This window comes from Clarias gariepinus, chromosome 16 (genome assembly GCF_024256425.1).
Source record: "Clarias gariepinus isolate MV-2021 ecotype Netherlands chromosome 16, CGAR_prim_01v2, whole genome shotgun sequence".
In the NCBI taxonomy this organism is placed as follows: domain Eukaryota; kingdom Metazoa; phylum Chordata; class Actinopteri; order Siluriformes; family Clariidae; genus Clarias; species Clarias gariepinus.
In genome coordinates, this window is record NC_071115.1 from 15,310,731 (window position 1) to 15,331,127 (window position 20,397).

The 20,397-nt window shown below is 38.0% G+C and overlaps 1 protein-coding gene across 10 annotated transcripts in view; it reads left to right on the plus strand.

The window, feature by feature from the left end:
- Window positions 1-20,397, plus strand: part of arhgap44a (Rho GTPase activating protein 44a) — a 51,775-nt gene that overhangs the window by 22,597 nt on the left and 8,781 nt on the right. For 9 of the 10 annotated variants that reach the window (XR_008365801.1, XR_008365802.1, XM_053514720.1 and 6 more), the window contains exons 2-18: window positions 6,751-6,790; window positions 7,022-7,141; window positions 9,531-9,607; window positions 9,761-9,872; window positions 11,693-11,769; window positions 11,859-11,976; window positions 12,188-12,256; window positions 12,394-12,475; window positions 12,660-12,787; window positions 14,531-14,642; window positions 14,884-14,965; window positions 16,176-16,256; window positions 17,714-17,827; window positions 17,981-18,072; window positions 18,202-18,385; window positions 19,981-19,998; window positions 20,153-20,341. Coding sequence is in view for 8 of the 10 variants with exons in the window: in XM_053514720.1 (XP_053370695.1) it covers window positions 6,751-6,790; window positions 7,022-7,141; window positions 9,531-9,607; window positions 9,761-9,872; window positions 11,693-11,769; window positions 11,859-11,976; window positions 12,188-12,256; window positions 12,394-12,475; window positions 12,660-12,787; window positions 14,531-14,642; window positions 14,884-14,965; window positions 16,176-16,256; window positions 17,714-17,827; window positions 17,981-18,072; window positions 18,202-18,385; window positions 19,981-19,998; window positions 20,153-20,341 (1,695 nt within the window). In the remaining 2 variants the exon portion in view is untranslated. The remainder of the gene's footprint in view (window positions 1-6,750; window positions 6,791-7,021; window positions 7,142-9,530; window positions 9,608-9,760; window positions 9,873-11,692; window positions 11,770-11,858; window positions 11,977-12,187; window positions 12,257-12,393; window positions 12,476-12,659; window positions 12,788-14,530; window positions 14,643-14,883; window positions 14,966-16,175; window positions 16,257-17,713; window positions 17,828-17,980; window positions 18,073-18,201; window positions 18,386-19,980; window positions 19,999-20,152; window positions 20,342-20,397) is intronic. The other variant, XM_053514721.1, reaches the window with a different exon arrangement.

Consider the following 20,397-nt stretch of genomic DNA (forward strand, 5'->3'; position numbering starts at 1 on the left):
ACAGCGTGCAGAAGGAGGAGCGGTTCCACCAGCTTGGCTGCTCGGCACCGCATGCCACCCCCAGCTTCTGTTTTATTCACGTCTCATTATGCACATGTGCATTATTCATGAACTCATAACTCATCTATATTTTATTAGTAAAATATCAAGTTGAATATATCTGATATTAAGATGATGCATGGCTCATCAGTGGATGCGTTTCACTATATCACTGTCTTTACTGATTCATTTTAATTGAGAATATAGGAACAAGAGGCCAAGTGGCTGATAGTGACACAAAGTTGCCGGGGCAACAGAGGTAAAAACTAAAGCATGGAGGTTAGGAAGCTTTGTTTCATTTAGTCTTAGTTTCACAGAAAGGCGGTGTAAAGCAAAGATACTAAACAGGGACATTAGGGATTAGAAAAATATGTATTTGCCTAATGCTGTGTTCCACAATGTCTTGGTGGTAAGTAATGTGACTTACACCATCCAAGGTTATGGGGTAGTTGGTTGGCACCCAATCCAGGGTGTATCCTGTATTGTACCCTGTTTTCCCTGGGATAGGCTACCAGGACCATACGCACATAACGACCCTACACAGGTACAGACAGTGGATAGATAAACTGATGATGTAATTTGCATTATACTATCTGGCCTTAATAAATTCTGTTTTTTAATTTTTATTATTGATTAAATAATTTTTAAGTAGAAATGTCAGCTCATTGATCATTCAGTGATTGCAATAAAAGCAATAACATAGTGCTACAGCCATTGTTCTATTTTAAATTATTAAAATAATGTTAAATCATTAAACAATAATAATATGAAGATAAAATGAATATTTAACAAATGTAGCTCAACTTTGAGGATGCTTTGATCGTTTTTGAAAGCATAGTTATGTGTTAAGTAGATTTGCACTTATCATAGTCCAATGAGCCTGATTTTTCTTTTTCTTTTTCTCTTGCCCAAACTGGATTGGCGCCCATGCCACATGTGGTGTTAAAAGACTGGATGTAGATGTAGATGTTGCCAAGATCTCCAACTGCTTGTGTGTTATCGATGTATTGCAAGAATGCTACTCGTGCTATATGGATTATTCTCTTCCTATACCATAACGGTGCCAATGCAGACTGGTGTTTCCATGGAAACACTATGAAGTGATACAGCAAACACTCATGCATTTGTTACATCAGCCTTGATATTTCTACACTGCGGGTTCATTGCTATCAGCTGCAGCTCATGTCTATCAGGTAGTGTGCATGTGTGTGTGTGTGTGTGTGTGTGTGTGTGTGTGTGTGTTTGAATCAGGAAACCGAGAAAGAGAGCGATGTGACAGAAGGTTGTTCCTGATTATTTCTTGTCCAAATTCTCTCTTGAGGATTCGTTTTTCTCTCTCTTTTGATGCATTTCATATTTACACACACTCTGTAAAAAGCTTTCACATATATCTAATGGTCCTGAGCGTTCCATCCTCTCCCTGTCTGTATACACCAGCATCATTTCCTGTTTGCCAGCCAGCTTTCGATATGGCCTTGTAGCGCATGAAGTCTGATACCTAAACGGAAATTCCTTCCTATTAAAGCAAGTAGCCTAAGCAAAAGGCCTGCAGCTTTAATCCCTGTGTGTGGCCATCTCTCTAGTGAGTGTTGCAATGAAATGAGCTCATTCTTGGCAGTAACAGGGCAACTATGACTACCTGTCTATTGCAATTATCAGTATCTAATAGCATGTCTTGTATCCCTGTGTTTCACTTGTCATACTGAATGCAGGCCTGCCACGATACTAAGCTTCATTAGAATGCATGCAAAACGCACACAATCTTGGATTATGCTTGTTTTTTTGGAGGAACATCATTGCTAACACAGCAGATGTTTAATGAAAGCCAGCAGGGACTAGTTAAGAAGAGTTCATTTACAGAATTGTATAGTCTTATGATGTTAAAAGCTTCAGAATTTGATCACTGCAGTAAAAAAAATAAAGAATCATGGCTTCTTGTTGCATGTTTTTTTTTCCTGTATGAAGCTGCCTTCATACCTTCTCACCTATCCTTATGGCTACGTGTGGATCAGTATCTGTATAAGGCGGCCTTTTAATAGGTCACTTTTACCAGCAATGCCCCAGTTCCCATGACTATATCTTCAAGTCTTGGCCTGCTATCTGGGACACTAATCACTGACATCATTAAAGCTCATTTCCTCACTCCCAGTGTGGGTGCAGAGTCCTGTACATAAGAATAAGAGCCTGTAAAATTGCCTGATATTATACGGTATGACATCCTGTTCCTTTGGAGACAACAGTGTTTAAATGCTAGACGATCTGACGGAAATTTGAATCTATTGATTATGAAAAAGAAAAAAAAAAAAAAAAAGCCACTTTATACATAATGAACAGTGAAGTTTTACTGCTGACTTCACAAGACTACTTACACCTTAAGGGGACTCAAACACGGCGGAAGAAATAGGGCACAGGAACAGATGGCTGAAGTACTGCTGACACTACGGGCCTTTTGGCTTTAGACCGAAGCCTTGATGGCGTTCCTGTTAAAAGGATGCCAAAAGTGAACCCATTCTTTTCTTTATTCACTCTTTAAATAAATGCAGCATAATAGGTATTATGCAGAACGGCCCTGTTGGTGTAGACTCATGACACAATACCCGGAAGGGGATATAGGACATAAATGTAGGAGAAAGAGAAAGCAAGAGTGGAGTCAGGGTGTGTTTACTTTTTTAAATGTCTTTTTATGAGAGAAAAATCCACTGCCCTGACTATTTAATTCGAAATCAGTGTTAATCGCACCATTATTTACAGTAGGACCTTAAAGAAGCAGAGGCAATGAAAAGCTTGTGCGAGACTTCGGTGCGTTTTGGGTGGTGGTCAGTGAGTCTGGCTGGATCCCAGCATGCAGTATTGCCAGCAGGAGCACCAGGTCAATCATATGAATCATCAGTGCTCCGTTGACAGTTTGTTTGTCTACCGTGGGATCTTGCAGAATTCTGGCTTTCAGCAATATTTTTTTCCAGGCAACATGTAGTATATATATACATATATATATATATATATATATATATATATATATATATATAATCTTATTATTTTTTTTTTTTAATTGACTTGAAACATGAACCATTTAAAAGGTCAAAAGCCAGATGGTGGGCTTCGAATCGTGAATCAGTGATTGCCAGTTTAAAAACGTCTACTTTACGAATCAAAGCAATAATTGCACCCAAACGTTTGTATTTTTAATATTGTGCTTTTTTTGGATTATTTTTAAGACACTGATATGGTGGACACTGGTGCATTGTCTTAGAATACTCGCGTAAGTCACAAACATTTAACATAGTCTGTATGCAGATTGTAGAGCACAGAAGGCATGAGATGATACATTAGCTAAGTTTTACTGAGCATCCCGCAGAAGCAACCACAGTTCCTTTGAGAACTTTGACTGTTGCACCTGCTTGATTTTGCATGCAAAATCCAGCAGCTTTCATTCAGTTTTTGTCTAAAAAGTGGTTGCTTATATAAATATTGGCACACAAATATTTTTCTGTAACTTTGAATTTTGTGGTGGAATAGAGATGTTTGCAAATCGGAAATGTTTTTGTTCTCTCTTAATAAAAAAGTCATAAAATAAAAATAAAAAATCTAACAACATTTGTACTGGAAAAACACAGGGCTGTTACAGTTCTGTACAGACACACGAATTTCAAAATTCATTTGGAAATGTATTATGGTTGCTTAATTTTGTTTATAAAACCCACATGCCTTAAGGTAGTGTCCTTATTATCACAAATCATGACAGTCGATGGGAGTTAACTAGGCTTACCAGTATACAATCGTTAGGGTTGTAATGGTACGGAAACGTCATGGTTTGGTACATACCTCAGTTTTGAAGTCACCGTTCCATATTTTCCTGAACACAAAGGGAATGCACAAAAATGCACATGCCTTTCTTTCTTTACAAAACACTGGCGTTATTACCCGTCATTGACAATTAAAGCTAAAAATAAGCTGATCAGCCTCTGACACATAACTGCTCATAACCTTCCTTCTACTTTCCATTTTAATATATATTTATGGGGCAAGATTCAGTTTTCATGGTGTATGTCCCATTTTTTTGGGTAAGCCATGCTGGGGGTTTTTTTGTTTGTTCGTTTGTTTAATCAAAAATATGGAAGTTTGTACAGTAGATGCATTGGCGTCATTTCTGTGTCGTCCGCATACTTTCTGTATTCCCGCGTTGATTGGCTCTGCTGAGTGACGTTTATAGCGCTCCCACATTGAGGAAAAAATCGTTAAATTGATTGTCTCCGTTGAGTAACGCGTATGGGCACGCCCACCTTGAGGGAAACTCGGCTGTCCGACATACAGACAGACATACAAACTAAATTTTTCTGAGACTGGTTTCTGGTCCTCCAGTTATCATTAAAAGAGCAAGTTCTGACCAATGTACAGACAAAACCTTTTTTATTTATATAGATACCTACATCCACAGTAGGTATTTAGGTGCATTAAGAAGGTTTGTAACAGCACTTTCTAGAGAAAATAGTGCAAAAAACGGTTCTTTTAAATAATTGATATCTACACGATAGTTTACATTATAAAACATTATTTGCATTATTTGCTGCTGGATGCTGTTACTAGTTTCGCACAGCTCATTGCAAACTTCTTTCTTGACAGAGTTGAGAAGGATGTCATACTGAAAGTCAGCTTGGGGTTTTAATCTCAAATCTGTGTTCCTTTTCTGTTTACAGAGTGACATGTCTACACAAGGCATCGGAAAATTAACAACATGAAACATCCAGTTTTAAACGAGCTACACTGTATATACACAAGTACAGATCCACCTTCAATATGCGTAGCTAAGCCTTGCCCACAATTCACACCTTAAGGAAGCCTGAAACTACTCTTGATTAATTACCTGAGAACAAATTGCTTTAGACCTACTTCAATCACACTGAAATCAACACTACCAAACTGCAAAAACTAGGTACAGTATACAGTAAGAACCAATCGTGTTTCAAAAACAGTACAAAAGTTAAAAACCTACCTTACCAGTGGAGAAGAATCCAATTTAGAAAACTAAAGCACACTTTAGTCATACAGTAACATCATGCGGTAAATATACATGTGCCATTACACTCCTAGCTAACATAATAACTAACATTAGTGCCGAAACTTAGATAACTTAAGCTCTGCTTTAAGATTAACTTCAGTTTCACGGTAAGTTAAAATGTTGAAGGCAAGTGTGTGGCCCAGATTTCATTCTTTAGCATCTCTAAAGGGAGAAAAAACCTGAAGCAGCACATACAGACACATGCATTCTTGTGCACATGCACGTAATGCAAACTCTGCTGGATTCAGGCAGCCTTTTCGTGCTAATTGAGTCCAGGCTAAAGAAATCACAGTGGGGATTTAAAGCTCATAATTAGCAGTGGAAAATGCAGGATTCAAAAGCACGTCTACTGTAGGGCTACAGAGCGTTAAGTGATTCCTGTGCTAAAGTCACACCCCTTTTAAATCACTCTAGGGAACACTTAGCCTTGTTGATTATTTATTTATTTCCAATGGACTTGATTTGTCTTATTACTGAATTAATCTAAATCTGAATCGCTCATGAAAACACTGCGTAATTGTTAAGTTCCAATTAGTTTACTTTTATTGTGCTGAACATTTTAATTACTTTAAAACATATAAACCTAAGATGAGTATCAAAATGTATTTCATTGAAACATATTTATAATATTAAATTTGACTTTGATCCTTGTATATTTCAAGACAGCCATGTTTTTTATCAAACAAGATATTTATAACTGTAACCCTACTGTATGACTCCTTTAGACACCACACGTTTATCACAGTTTATCACAGATGACTTGCTATGTGGCGACATTTCGTTCACATTTTCTTAACAACGACTGCTTCTGTCTAACCATAACACACATTTGCTGTCCTAGCCCAGATGTGTTATTGTCTATTTTCATTCAGGGACGTTTGCTACCATGGCAACTTCCTCGGCTGTGTGTATGTGCAAGGCATATGGGTCATGCTAGTCGACTGAGGCTAAGGCTGCAAGCAGATCCAGAGCAGTGAGAGAAACCGAGAACCGACCCCACATGGCCGTTCTAACATCTCCTCTTGACACGTGTAATTTCACACTGTCTGTAGTGCAGGCGCTGAGAGCGAGAACTGCTCGAAATGCAGATTACACAGTCATTGGGGTCACATTGGCTTTGTGCGAGTCTTTGCTCACAGGTCATCTCTCAGTCCCAAGAGCCAGTCCCTCTTGCTTATTAAACAATCTGTGAGGTTCCCATGACTGCATGACATCACTCTGAAACGCTGAAGGTGTGGTAGGACCCTCCGGGGGAAAATGATGATCCATGTTCACCCAGATGGGTCAAGTCCCAGGGTGAGAAGAGATTTATTCTTTACCAGAGCTGAGGAGCAGGAGGGTGGAGACAACCATCCACTTTGTTCTTACATATAATAATATTATTGCTGTATGTCTTCCAGTGCAGAAACAATGTTCTTAGAAATCATTGTTCGACGTGCATCCATAGCAGGCCAAATGTCATTGGTTTTTTTGGATATGAAATGGAATAAATAATCACATATGAAGTAGATTAGTAGTCTAACTGAGTTGTGTGCAATTCATTACTGAAGAAAAATAACATTATCCACAGGGTGGCTTGTTCAGTTTGTTTTGCTTCAATTATTTATGCATTGCCTTCCTTCCACCCTAATTACTCTACCCTCTCCACAATACAGGGCAGAAAAAACAGAAGTATTAAGTGATGATCTACTACAGGTAAGTCCCTCGCATATACTGTATTATTCTACCTTATAGACGTATTGTCTGTCTTTTCTGGTCTTATTGCTGCAAGGTGTTTTATATAGAATTTTTTGTTCTTCTTGCATAAATATGTATGCCGAGTGTATTTGTGTATGCATGTGGTGTTGGATGACTCATTTTGGCAGCTTGTGTGGGTGAGTGGCTGGCTCTGTGCGTCTCCTCATCGCTTCTTCTGTGTAAAATCAGGTGGAGAAGCGTCTGGACTTGGTGAAGCAGGTCTCCCACAGCACACATAAGAAGCTCACAGCCTGCCTGCAGGGACAGCAAGGGGCCGATGTGGACAAGAGATCCGTCAAATCACCATCGGTTTGTTGCTTTGATATGTAAGGAATAAAACACAACAGTGGATGCTGTTACCTGAAAATATTCATAGAAGAGATGCCGCGATGCAACCTGACATGAAGCAGACCTCCCCAAGGATTTCTAATAACAGCATATGCTAAAAACATTTTGTTTTATACCACAACAATTTGCCGCAACAATTATTATCATTTTGCCGCATGTTAACTTTACTCCTAGTTACATTTTAACAGTTTATCAGCAGTGGCACTTAGTTGGTTGAAGCACCTGCCTAGTAAGTAGAAGATCCAGGGTTTGAATCCTGGTGGTGCCCCTTGCACTGCTTTTCTGTGGGGCAGTGGTGGCTCAGGTGGCTAAGGCTCTGGTTACCTGTGTGGAAGGTTTGGGGTCAAGCCCCAAGTTGACCCTGTTGAGCCCTTGGGTAAGGCCCTTAACACTCTCTGCTTCAGGGACGATGTGTCCTGGCTGCCTTTCTGCTCTGACCCCAGCTTTCTAACTGAGATATGTGGGGAAATTATAACTTGCTGTAAGGTACATGTGACAAATATTTGATTCTTATCTTACTTGGAATGTCCGCAAGACAAGATTGGTTCCTGGTATTAACATTGTAATATTCTAACAACTATGAGGGCAGTACCAAAAGTAATGCAAAAGTTGGCATAACCTTTTTAAATTTACTGATATACAGTTTTTTAATCAAATAGCACACATTAGTAGAGTAACACTTTTTCTATACATAGGTATTACTCAACATAGTCTCCATTATAAGCCATGCATTTTCACCATCGTCGAACCTAACTCTCAAATCCTCTTTGAAAATTAACTTTTTTTGTTGCAGTTGATGTTCTTTCGCTGTCCTACAGAATGTTTACAGATATGTTACCATTGACACGAGCTGTGTGCACAGATTAATGGAGAAGTTTAAAAAAAGGAAAACCAGCAAGAAGAGGAAACCAGACAAATCATGCAGTGGGAGACCATGAACTGCATCAAGTGGACTTTTAGACAGGATTTAAAAGTCGGGTTCAACGATGGCACAAATGCAGCACTTGTGATGGAGACTATGTTGAGTAGCACCGTATAGAGAAAGAGCTACTCAACCAAAATGCACAGCACATGTCATTGTCTTTGAACTCCAGATGGAGAGAGATACTGTATGGTGCAACCTTTTTATGCCTTGTCCTATTAATGTGCCCGTCTTTTAGGATTACATGAAAACGAAGGAGATACATCCATATTTTCGATATATATGCTTTGTGGAGTATGATCAGTTAACCATGGGCAACGTTTCTCTGTCCTGAGAAAATCCAGGTTTGATTCCTAGCCAGTCTCGATTCTCGTCTTTGTGTATGGAGTTTGCATGTTCTCCCCGTGCTGGGTGGGTTTTCTCCAGATACTCTGGCGTCCTTTTACAGTCCAAAGACCTGCAGATTAGGCTAACTGGCATCCCAAATTGCCCAAATTGTGTGGGTGAGTGTACAGTATATGTGTGTGCCCTGCAATGCATTGGCACCCCGTCCAGGGTGTACCCCGCCTCGTGCCCTAAGCCTCTTGGGATAGGCTCCATCCCCCGCGACTCTAAATACAAGATAAACTGGTATAAACGATGAGTGAATGAGTGTGAGTGTTCTGAGAAAAGATTAAATTGCACATTTATTTGAAACAAACTTATAATAGAAGCCTAAGTGCACATTTAACATTGTGCTGTATTTTGCATTACTTTTGGTACAGCCCTTGAAACAGCTGTCAATATTCATTAGGGAACCTTGTAGAACATTTTGTCATATTATCAAGATACCGGAAAGCAACACCTTCTGTCATGAACACTGTCCCATTGTGGAAAACCGTTTCATTACTGCCGACAGTTTTCTTAACCTCTTTAAAGACATGATACGCTCTCCTAACTAAATTCTTTATACAGTATATCCCTGTATGTTCATACTGTATGGGAATCATTAAGTTAAATTCTTTCTTCCAAACGTCCTTGTCTTTGAAGACCTTCAAATTCATACTTATTGTACATTATGCTAAAAAGCTGAAACTGTAAATAGAAATCAGAGTGTCTCAGGACGTTAATAAAACCAGTGATTAGATATGTCTTTTTGTTAAATGTGAATTGTTTTTTAATTTGTTTATAATTCATTCATTTATAGTTTACATATTTAAAAGTCTCTATATGAGGCGGTACTCTAGAAATATATTACAGTGGACACAATAATAATATAAATTGTGATTTGAAGAACAGTTGGAAATTACTGTCCAAGCCACTTTTAAAGACAAATCTGACCAATCAGAATCATCCAATTCACAATTCATCAATGCTTTGGTTGAGCAGAAACCTTAACATTAGATATTCCATAACATTATTTTTTTTTTTTTACTTTTTTCTGACTAGAAAAAATTACCCCTGACGACATTGGCTCAGTGTTTGGTTGAGGGAGCTGCAATATTAGGGGACGACTCTCTGCTAGGGTAAGTGGGCTTTTTTCCCTAACGGTTCCAATATTCTAATTTAAGACATACTGTACACTTTACACTGATGTTTTACTGATCTCTCTCTCTCTCTCTCTCTCTCACACACACACACACACGCACACACACACACACACACACACACACACACAGGAAGATGCTGAAGTTATGTGGGGACACTGAAGAGAAGCTTGCCCAAGAGCTCATTGTCTTTGAACTCCAAATGGAGAGAGATGTGGTGGAACCTCTCTATGTCCTCGCTGAGGTAAACCTGCCTTTCTTTTAGGATTGCATGAAACCAAATTAAAGATATACTTCCATGTTTTCCAAGTGCTCTGCAGAGTATAATCAGTTAACCATGGGCAAGAGTTTTGACATTTTTTTGTATTGAGAAAAGATTGCACATTGCAAATTGCACATTTATTAGAAACATGCTTGTCATAGTAGCCTAAGGGTACATTTAACATTTTGTCAGTAAACACTAAAAATGCATTTTATAGCCCACCTGTGAATAAGCAGTATGCAATTCCCTTCAACCCCATCCATCAGTAAAAAAACAAAATAGAACCACAAGTTGTCCTGATGGTATTTGAACAGTGGGGCATTCTTATTACAGATGAAACCTAGATACTGTGTCTGGTAGTGATGGTTCGTTCATAAATTATACGTTCTTTTTGAACGAGTCTTTAACGTGACTCAAAAGAAAAAGAACGAGTAGTCTCAAAGAATGATTCCTTCATTTTGCAATTTTGCACGCCAAGCATCGCAAAACCTCAGTAGGTTATGTGCAGGAAACAAAAATGAGTAGTTACTTTTGAGTCTTTGGTCCGAATCGTTCATTCTTTTGTCACGTGACTCCCATAGTGCATTAGATTCAAAGGAACGAAGAATTTGAACCAGAAGATATGAGAGGTGAGCTGCTCGTTTTCACTCACTCACACATCGTCATTAACGCTTAATCCTGTATTCAGGGTCGCGGGGGCCTGGAGCCTATCCCAGGAGACTTAGGGCATGAGGCGGGGTACACCCCAGACAGGTTGGCAATCCATCGCAGGGCACACACACATACTCGCACACTCATTCACACAATACGGGCAATTTGAGAACACCAATTAACCTAACCTACATGTCTGTGGACCGTGGGAGGAAACCAGAGTACCCAGGAAAGCATGGGGAGAACATGCAAACTTCATGCAATCGAGCCTGGCCGGAAATCGAATCAGGACCCTGGAGGTGAAAGGAGACAGTGCTAACCACTACACCACCGAACAATTCGGATTGTTCCTGCTGCTCATTCTGTTTATCATAACAGAATCATATCATATGTCCTTAGCTGCATTGTAATATTTTCATTACTGCAACTATAGCCACAATTTGTGTATGTAGACATGTTGGGGGTCTGTTTACAGAAAATGTAACATTTTATTTTATATCTGATCAAAAGAACGAAATAAACTAAATGATTCAAGAAAGATTCTTTCATTTTGATGAACGATAAAATAATCAAAACTTACCAACACTTACCATCACAGGCACTGATATAAATGTATCACATGCAGGAACATACAGAATACCGATTATAATGAGTAAGTGAGTTTTATTTGTTTGCTCTGTACAGCAAGACTATTTAACATCTATAACTGTAATTGCCTACACACCGCAGATGCATCAGGCAGAGATCAGTGTGTAAACTATTTCACCTAAGCTCGTCTCCAAGTACTCTTTTAATACATGCTTTTGCTTAACACCCTGCCTAATGATAAATTTATGAATCCTGCCCTTATTATGTATTTAGATTTATTTGTTCATTCATCCTGGTCAGGGTCTAAATATTTGGGACACACACATTATATCGGTCCATTCCAGGACACCACCCATATTGACACACTCACTCACAACCTGCAGAGTTCCAGAGACATGTGGAGAACCTGTAAAACTTTACATAGAAATGAATCCGAGCTAAAAAAACAACAACTAGTGAGCCTGGAGCTGTGAAAAATGGATTCAATTATGTACATAATGCATCCACAGTATGTACAGTAAAGGTGCATTCAATTTTTCAGCTATATTTTTGTATCTACACAGGTGGACATTCCGAACATACAGAAACAAAGGAAACATCTAGCCAAGCTTGTTTTGGACATGGATTCGGCACGGACAAGGTGCGATCTTTTTTTTTTTTTTTTTTTAAACGTTTGTATCATTTGTTGTTTTGTGGTCTCACTGTGTCCTTTACTTTCCCTGTCAATAGGTGGCAGCAGTCATGCAAGTCCTCCAGTCACCCTAGCAATCTTCCCCCAGCTGGGGCCAAAGCAGATGCACTCCGAGAGGAGATGGAGGAGACGGCCAATCGCATGGAGATCTGCAGGGTATTTTAGTCTACCTCTTTAGTTTTTTTTTAACGTCACCATACATGTTTTATAATAAAATTCTCTTTGTTGAAAAGGATTCATATGATAAGAGTACCTGCTGTTTAATCTATTTAATATAAAAAAGCAAAGAAAATAACACCTGTTATATGAAATTAATCATTAATGAATGAATAATATTAATTATCTTTGTTTTACTTTGCTCGCTTAGGACCAGTTGTCAGCGGACATGTACAACTTTGTGGCCAAAGAAATAGACTATGCAAACACCTTTCAGACGGCAAGTGCTTACCGTATTTGTAGATGCAATGATAAAATATACTATAATATCAAATCCCTGCTCGGAACATAACAGGACCAGCAAAGGCCAGTACTGCAGGTGTTAACAACTTGTTTGATCTTTCAAATGTTCTATAGCTTATAGAGATTCAAGCAGAGTATCACAAAAAGTCTCTGGAAATTCTGCAGAGTGTGCTGCCACAGATCAAAGCACACCAGGGTAAGTCCTTCCATCTGGCTTTTAAAGCCAGCGTACACAAGATCAGCTTGTTGACTCATTTTTTTTTTGTGCAGACACAGAATATCAGTGAACCGTGTGTGTGCGTGTGTGTGTGTGTGTGTTTACATTCATTTTTTCTTATGTGCAGGCTTTTTACACTGTGTGTAATTTGTGGTAATTTCAGAGGCTTGGATAGAGAAGCCATCCTACGGCAAGCCTTTAGACGAGCACCTGACCCTAAGTGGCAGAGATATAGCCTTTCCCATTGAGGCATGTGTCACCATGCTTCTGGAGTGTGGCATGCAGGAGGAGGTGAGAACCTGATGCATGCGTTTCTGATGCATGATCTAAACATGATGAAAATAAGGTAGGCAGAGAGGGAAGGATCATGGTTAACATCAACTTGACACCATCCTATATATTGATATCTGTCCTGAGATAACTTGATTTTTTTAGAATGATTTGATGATAATAAAGTGATGAAAGAGAAATGCTTGGTATGGACAGTAAGAAGACTACACATCAAGTTAACACTTCACATTAAGCCACTGTCAAGCTTCAGGCCAGCGAGGAACGACGGCACGGTTTTATTGCTTTCATATCCCTAAATGGATTGAGATTTAACCAGGGAATTGAACAGTGCAGTTCTTGATTTTAATTTTTTTGCATGTTTGTTGCACTTAAATGATTCAGATCATTCAAGGAAATACAAAATGCAGTTTTTAAAAGATGATTTCATTTAAAGAGAAAAAAACTGCCCAAACCTGCTTTGCCCTCAGGTAATTTTTGTGTAATATTAAAATTTGTTTGATGTTCTGAATCATTTATTTCTGACAAATATGCAAAAAAAAGAAATAAATAAAAAGTAAAAGGTAGGAGCATAATATACCCTGGTCACTGACAAAATTGTTTGTTTAAAAAACTGCAAATAGATTTAGCATACATACTATAAACATCTGAACAAATTTATTTCAATATGCGATTGGAAAGAATGGCTCAGTAGACCATGTTTTGCAGCACACTACTGCATAATACAGGATCAGATCCATGCTGGTATAACACAAGTTTAGACAGAGCTGCAGATATTGTATATGTGATTGTATATGATATATTGTATATAATATATGAGAGGATTTTCTCTTATTAGAAGAAAAGGTATCACTATGCAAGAAATACACTATATAGCCAAAAGTTGGTGGACACACATCATACTCATATGTTGGCCGTCCCTAAACTTGGAAGCACACAACTGTATGTGATATCTTTATATACTGTAGCATTACAGTTTCCCTTCACTGTAATGAAGGGGCCCGAACCTGTTCCAGTAAGACAATCCTCCTGCACAAAAAAACAAGGTCTACAAAGTGGAACAAATGATATGTCCAGAACAGATCTCTGGCCTCAACCCTTATGGACACCACCGGGATGAATTGTAAGGCCAGATGTCCCCAGGCCTGCTCATACATCACTAGTCACTGACCTCACTAATTTTCTTGTGATTAACAGGGAAAATCCACACATGGGATGTTTAAAAAGCACATATAATAGTGATGATGATTTAGAAACCTTTGCTATATACAGTAGTGTATGTACTGTAACTTACAGGAGTATAGCAAGTCCATACATTTCTCATTTATTTAGTTTGCATATTACTTATACTACAGATTTATACTAGTTAACGTAAAATATTTAGGTTTAAAATACAAGGTTTTTAACACCCTTTCAGAATTAAATTATATATTATAATTATTGTTGTTGTTGTTTTTTCAAATAAATTATCTAGAGAATACATGACATTTTTCTGTCTATCTTTTAACACCTAAAGAATTTTTGTTTTGGTGTGGTTTGTTTAGCCAAAATATTCAACAGAATAGAAAAATATATCTAGGAAATGTTCATGGTGGATTTCACATTGCAAACACAAGATTTCACGACATGATTTTCCCTGACACTTCTGTTCTATTTTGGTGCCTGTTGTTTGCTTAGATGCTTATGTGTGAGTTCTTGCATTGCAGTAGAAATGAGATCCTTACTTGATACTCGCTGTGCTCTCAGGGTTTATTCCGAGTGGCCCCTTCAGCTTCCAAGCTGAAGAAGCTGAAAGCATCTCTGGATTGCGGGGTTCTGGATGTGCAGGAATACTCTGCAGATCCACATGCTATAGCAGGTTAGTTGCGCTTTCTTAGCGATAACACTGCTACATGGGCAATGTGATCGAAGCAGACCAGCAGCATTTGCAGATGTTGCTGATAACCCAGATGCATCTCTCTTTCTTTCTCTCTTCCTTTTTACATTTTATCACTACTAAGATAATCATGCCTCATTTTAGTTCTTAACATTAACTGTCTGCCACTTATCTTTTTGTTTCTTAATACTTCCTATTCACTTCTTCCCCTTCTCTGTTACAGGAGCTCTGAAGTCATATCTTCGTGAGCTCCCTGAACCTCTAATGACCTTGCAGCTGTATGATGAGTGGATTCAAGCCTCAAAGTAAGTAGTGACTGTAGTACCAGTATGTACACCAGGGCAAATCAGCTCACCTCTGGAGCCTAATGGCACTATGGAGTACAATATATTTAGGAAAACCATATTTTTATATTTTACTGTATATTTGTCCCAATATATTGTAAAGGCTCATTGGAAAAAAAATCCAGTATTGAAGCTATAACTAACAATATGTTAAACCTTTGTTCTGAGACTACTGTTGTGTACATTGCATTTTCTCCTTATTGTTACTATGCGCAGCTGATATCTACAGTATGAACCTTATTAATGTCTTCAAAATAAAACTAAATGAAACAAAAGAAAAATGTCCAAGGAACTATTATATAGGCTGTTATAATAAGAATTATTTCAAATGATCATTAATTATTATCACGCAAGAATATATAGACAATGTAACCAGGAGAAAATTTCATCGTCCTCTTTTAAGGATATTCAGGGCTCATCTTAACAAGTTGCATTCACTTTGTACTTCTATTTTACAAATTATTTATGGAAATTAAATCAAGCCAGTTAATATTAAGAGGGTAAATGTTGAAGGTGATTATAAGGGCAAAAGCTAAACATATAGTTATTAATGTCAAAAGAGAATTTCTGCAACATATCTTATTTGATAATTTTGTCAGGATGATAAATGGATTTATGTGAAACCTAATAATTTCCCTTTGCTTTTTGATTTCATCCTTAGTGAATGCATTTTTTTTGCACTTACCTAAATGAGCACCCCTCATTTCTCTGTATTAAATTAAAATAACATACTGTAGATTCAATAAAAAAATGGAAACAAACATTTTACTGCAACAGGCTGCAAAGTGCCCAAGGGTACTATTTAAAAGTTGGTTGTTTATGTGTCAACCTCATCGGCAACCTCATTTCCCCTCTTGTCTTTTCTACCCACACAGCATTCAGCATCACCAATATACTAATCACCAGCCTAATCATCTGTCATTATCTGCACCTATTTTTTACTGGTTCATGTCTTAAGTTATTATTAATATTTAAATGATTCATAGGTCACTGTGTGGTTTAACAAACACCATTTTTCTAAACGTCTATGTAAAAAAAAAAATCAAGAAAGTCTGGCTCTTTGGAAGCAACATATTAAGACATGAGAGGTGGTGCAAGACCTTTAAGACAATACTGTATGTACCAGGTCTTATAGCATGCAAACCTTTATTTTCCAATTTTTCCACATCAGTATTCAAGATATGGACAAGAGGCTCCAAGCCCTCCTGGCTTCATGTGAGAAACTTCCAACAGTCAACTTAAACAACTTCAGGTCAGTGCCTCTGACTGCTTACAGTTGCCATTATTTGTGAGTCTGTGTGAAGATGACAGCATGACAGTTAGGGAATACCACAGCAAAGACAGGGACACTGATCTAATTGTCACTTAGGCTGTACTCAGCGTATCAATAATGCAGTATTGTTATTGAGTTATGCTTGGTATGTGTAGCAAACGGCAGCACGGTGGTTTTGTGGGTAGTACTGTCGCCTCTCGGGTTGGGATTTGAATCTCGCCTCCGATCTTTGACTGTTGAGACGTTCTCCCTATGCCTGGTTGGTTTCCTCCCAGTAGTCAATCATGCAACATACTGTACTGTAGGTTGATTGGCATTTCCAGATTTTCTATGGTGTGTCCCTTACGGGAAAAAATATATATGGCAATACATTAAATAATACATTTCCATATATGGGAAACTAGTGCTGATATTTATCAATATACGGCAATATATGAATGGACCATGTATGGATATATATGAATGGACCATGTATGGATATATATGAATGGACCATGTATGGATATATATTGCGATGAAGACAAAAACAATTGTATTTATACTTATAGTTGTTTTATTGAAACACTATTAAAACTTTATGCATGTTTAAGTATTATACACACTTTTACTTTATCGGTGTGCTCTGATTAATGCCTATAAAGTCCATTTTGTTTGAACTATATTAACATAAAAACATATTGTAAAAAAGTATAAAGAAATAGATATATTAAATCATATTCAACAAATTATGAAGTATATTCTTGAATATTAAATTACATACATTAAGATATGTATTTAAATATTTTTAATATACAGTGTATTTCTCAATATACGAAAAGCTTGTATAATATTGTAATATATTAATACAATATATTATTCTGCATATTGTGAATATATTTTTGAATATGAATATCTTTTTTCTGTTAATTATTAGTTATTATCAGTTATTGTAGCAACTAGAAATATTAACATTATAAAATCTTTTCAATTTACCAGTAGATCATAACACTAAATAATTTAATATAATATGTGTTTATAACTTGCGAAGAGTTGGCACCCTATTCAGAGTGCACTCTGTCTTCTGTGCCCTAAGTTCCCTGAGATAGGCCCAAGGTTATGTCAGTACTTATGCTGGTAAAATTCCTCCGTATACATGCAGTGGTAGACTTATGCATATGCTTATGTAAATGTTTTTTTAGGCTACTAGTGTGCTTTTTATAGCTCACAGTTCAAAACACAATAATACTGTAATAGCCACCACCAGTGCAACAAAGTATAAAAAGGATCTTGTGTTTTGAACCATTTTTAAATATAATTTTTTATCATATTAATGTAAGTTATGGTTAGGACTCAGGGGCCATAATAGAACATGAAAGAAGGGGTGCAAATTTGAAGTTTTATGTAAATGCTATAGAATATATTTTTTCGTTTCTGTACTCTGCTTCTGTCGTTCGCAGATACTTGATTAAATTCCTTGCCAAGTTAACTGAGTTCCAGGATGCCAACAAAATGACACCTGGTAACATTGCAATAGTGTTGGGACCCAATCTGCTGTGGACACATTCAGAATCGTGAGACTCTGCCCTGTTTTTTCCTTCTTCTTTTTTTTGGAGGTTGATGCATTAAGTTTCTGTCTATTGCTGGTGCCACTGTTTTATGTAAAACAGGATTTTATAATATATATTGCTCATTTTAAGATAAAATGGATCATTTGATATGTTTAGGAACATGACAGAAATGATGACCACAGTGTCACTGCAAATCGTTGGTATCATTGAGCCTATCATTCAGCATGCCGACTGGTTCTTCCCAGGAGGTAAGAAAAACACCCAATCTGTTTTCTCTCACTTTCTCTTTCACACACACACACACACACACACACATTCACACATACCAGTCTACCCCTTGAGAGAGATTTGAACTGGTTTTCATCTGCTATTCTTAGATATTGAGTTCAACCTGACAGGCAGCTACGGTAGCCCCATCCACACCAACCATAACTCCAACTACAGCTCCATGCCTTCGCCAGACATTGACCAATCAGAACACAAGCAGTCTCACGACCAGAGCCGACGCCCCCTCAGCGTTGCCACTGACAACATGATGCTGGAGTTCTACAAAAAGGATGGGTATGGTTTAATATTTTTTCCCCTGCGCAAGCTGTTCCCCTCCTTCCCTCCCACGGCGTGACTCCCACACACACTCTTTCTATCAAGCATCTCTTTGCATCTCACGTCTTCATCAAGGCAGCAGTGTTCTTAAGTAAAATCTTGCCAATAGCACATAACTCGTCAGGCTTTGTGGTATATCTTTTAGAAAATAGAGGTAAGAAGTAAAAACAGTAAATTTCTAATGTAATGATTATTTGGTTGTACAGGGGCATCGACTGTGCATTCACTGAGTGACTTCATTGTGTTGTCTATTCCGATTTGGAGTTTTGCCATGGTGAGATTTTAGGCCCCGAGACGCCAAACTCCCACAACTTCCATTTGTTTAAACAAAGACTGCCGGGCCGGTGCAGTCTCTATAGCAACCTGCTTGATGTGTGATGGAAGGCAAGAGCTGAGTTTTCATTCATTGCTGCTGAAGGTTGGGAGAATCAGCCCTCTCCTGCAATGCGTCGACAGGTGGAAAACTACGGCATATGGATGCACTGGATGGAACCCGCAAATCATCCTTTTTAATAAATACCTTCATCAAAAGTGTTTTTTTTTAATATATATATATATATATATAACTATGGTATTTTTTTTCAGGACACAAGAAAGTAAAAATATGTCAGATTTGAAGGTGATTCGCTGATTAAAGGTCAAAGAATTGCCCTGTTTGGATATCTGAAGAAATCTATCTAGAATTTAAATTAGGGGGTAATTAGACTTAATGAGACCTAATAGCTCCACAGCAGGGGAAAGTGCCAGCTGCTTATGTGGCCAGCTTGCTCTCACCTCCAGATGCTTGCATCCACCTAATTGCATCACAATTTGGCTTTTTCTATTATGTCCCCTCTTCTCATTTGACCCCATCTCCCCTAATTGCCCCTACACTACAATTATTGCTCTACTTAAAACTCCTTTCCGATGGCTTACATTGAAACTTTCATTCCATGGAGCTAAATTCATGTTTCTTCTACAGTAAATAGAGCTTTATCAGTACTCAATATATTGTACATGCCAATGCATCTGAAAACTTTAACACAGGAAAGTATTTCTCCAGTTGTGAGAAATATACTGTAAGAGCAGTTAACCTGCACGGTTAATTATGAACTACGGTACAGTAAGGATGTACAGCTGTACCAAATGTCTTTTTCAAACAAATCTGTCTTCTGTTTGGAAACATTTACTTAATGTGGGCTTATGTCTTTTTCATGGTATTCTGTATTGTGTGCAATACTCCACCGGTAATCATGTTTTATTATGTATCCAAGGATGTAGGAGAGGCCAATGTGTGGGCTTACACAAGCACATCAGGCATTTCCAATTTTCATGTTATGCATATTTATAAACTATTATATAGACTTTTCTTTTTTCTATTTTGTGGGTAAAAACACTCCTACTGTAGATCATTTTAGATATCTACGGGTAGTGTAAACTATATACCATACATTCTTCTTTTCTACATCATTACTCTCAAATTTGCCCTCTGGTCCAATCCAGTGGACTATGAGTAGCAGGTAACCTTTTGAATCTGACATCTAACCTTCATTCCTCTGTCCTTACAAATGCAGCATTAGGAAAATACAAAGGTAGTGTATGTCTCCTTAATGCTAACAGTAATAAACATTACCAATGTTTTTAGGCGGAAAGCATTTAAAATCTTTTTTTTTTTTTTTTTTTTTGCATTTGTCTTTTTGGATGGTATGGATGGCTGATTGTGCTTCCCCCCTGTGTTTTGGGCAGTATGGGAGTCAGAGTGATGGACACATCCTGGGTGAAGGGTAAAGGGGCATCCACGCTTGTTCGAAAAGCCTCATCCACACCTCCCAGCGCCCAGCCGCCTGGATCGCCTGCTGACACGCTCGTGACTGAGCAGCCTGGAGAGCTGAACACGTCCCCCATTCCCACGCCTCCTCCGGTAGACAGGGCTAGGTAAGTCCATGTCTCTTCATTATTTAATCCCCACTATCACTTTTCAAATATTCAAA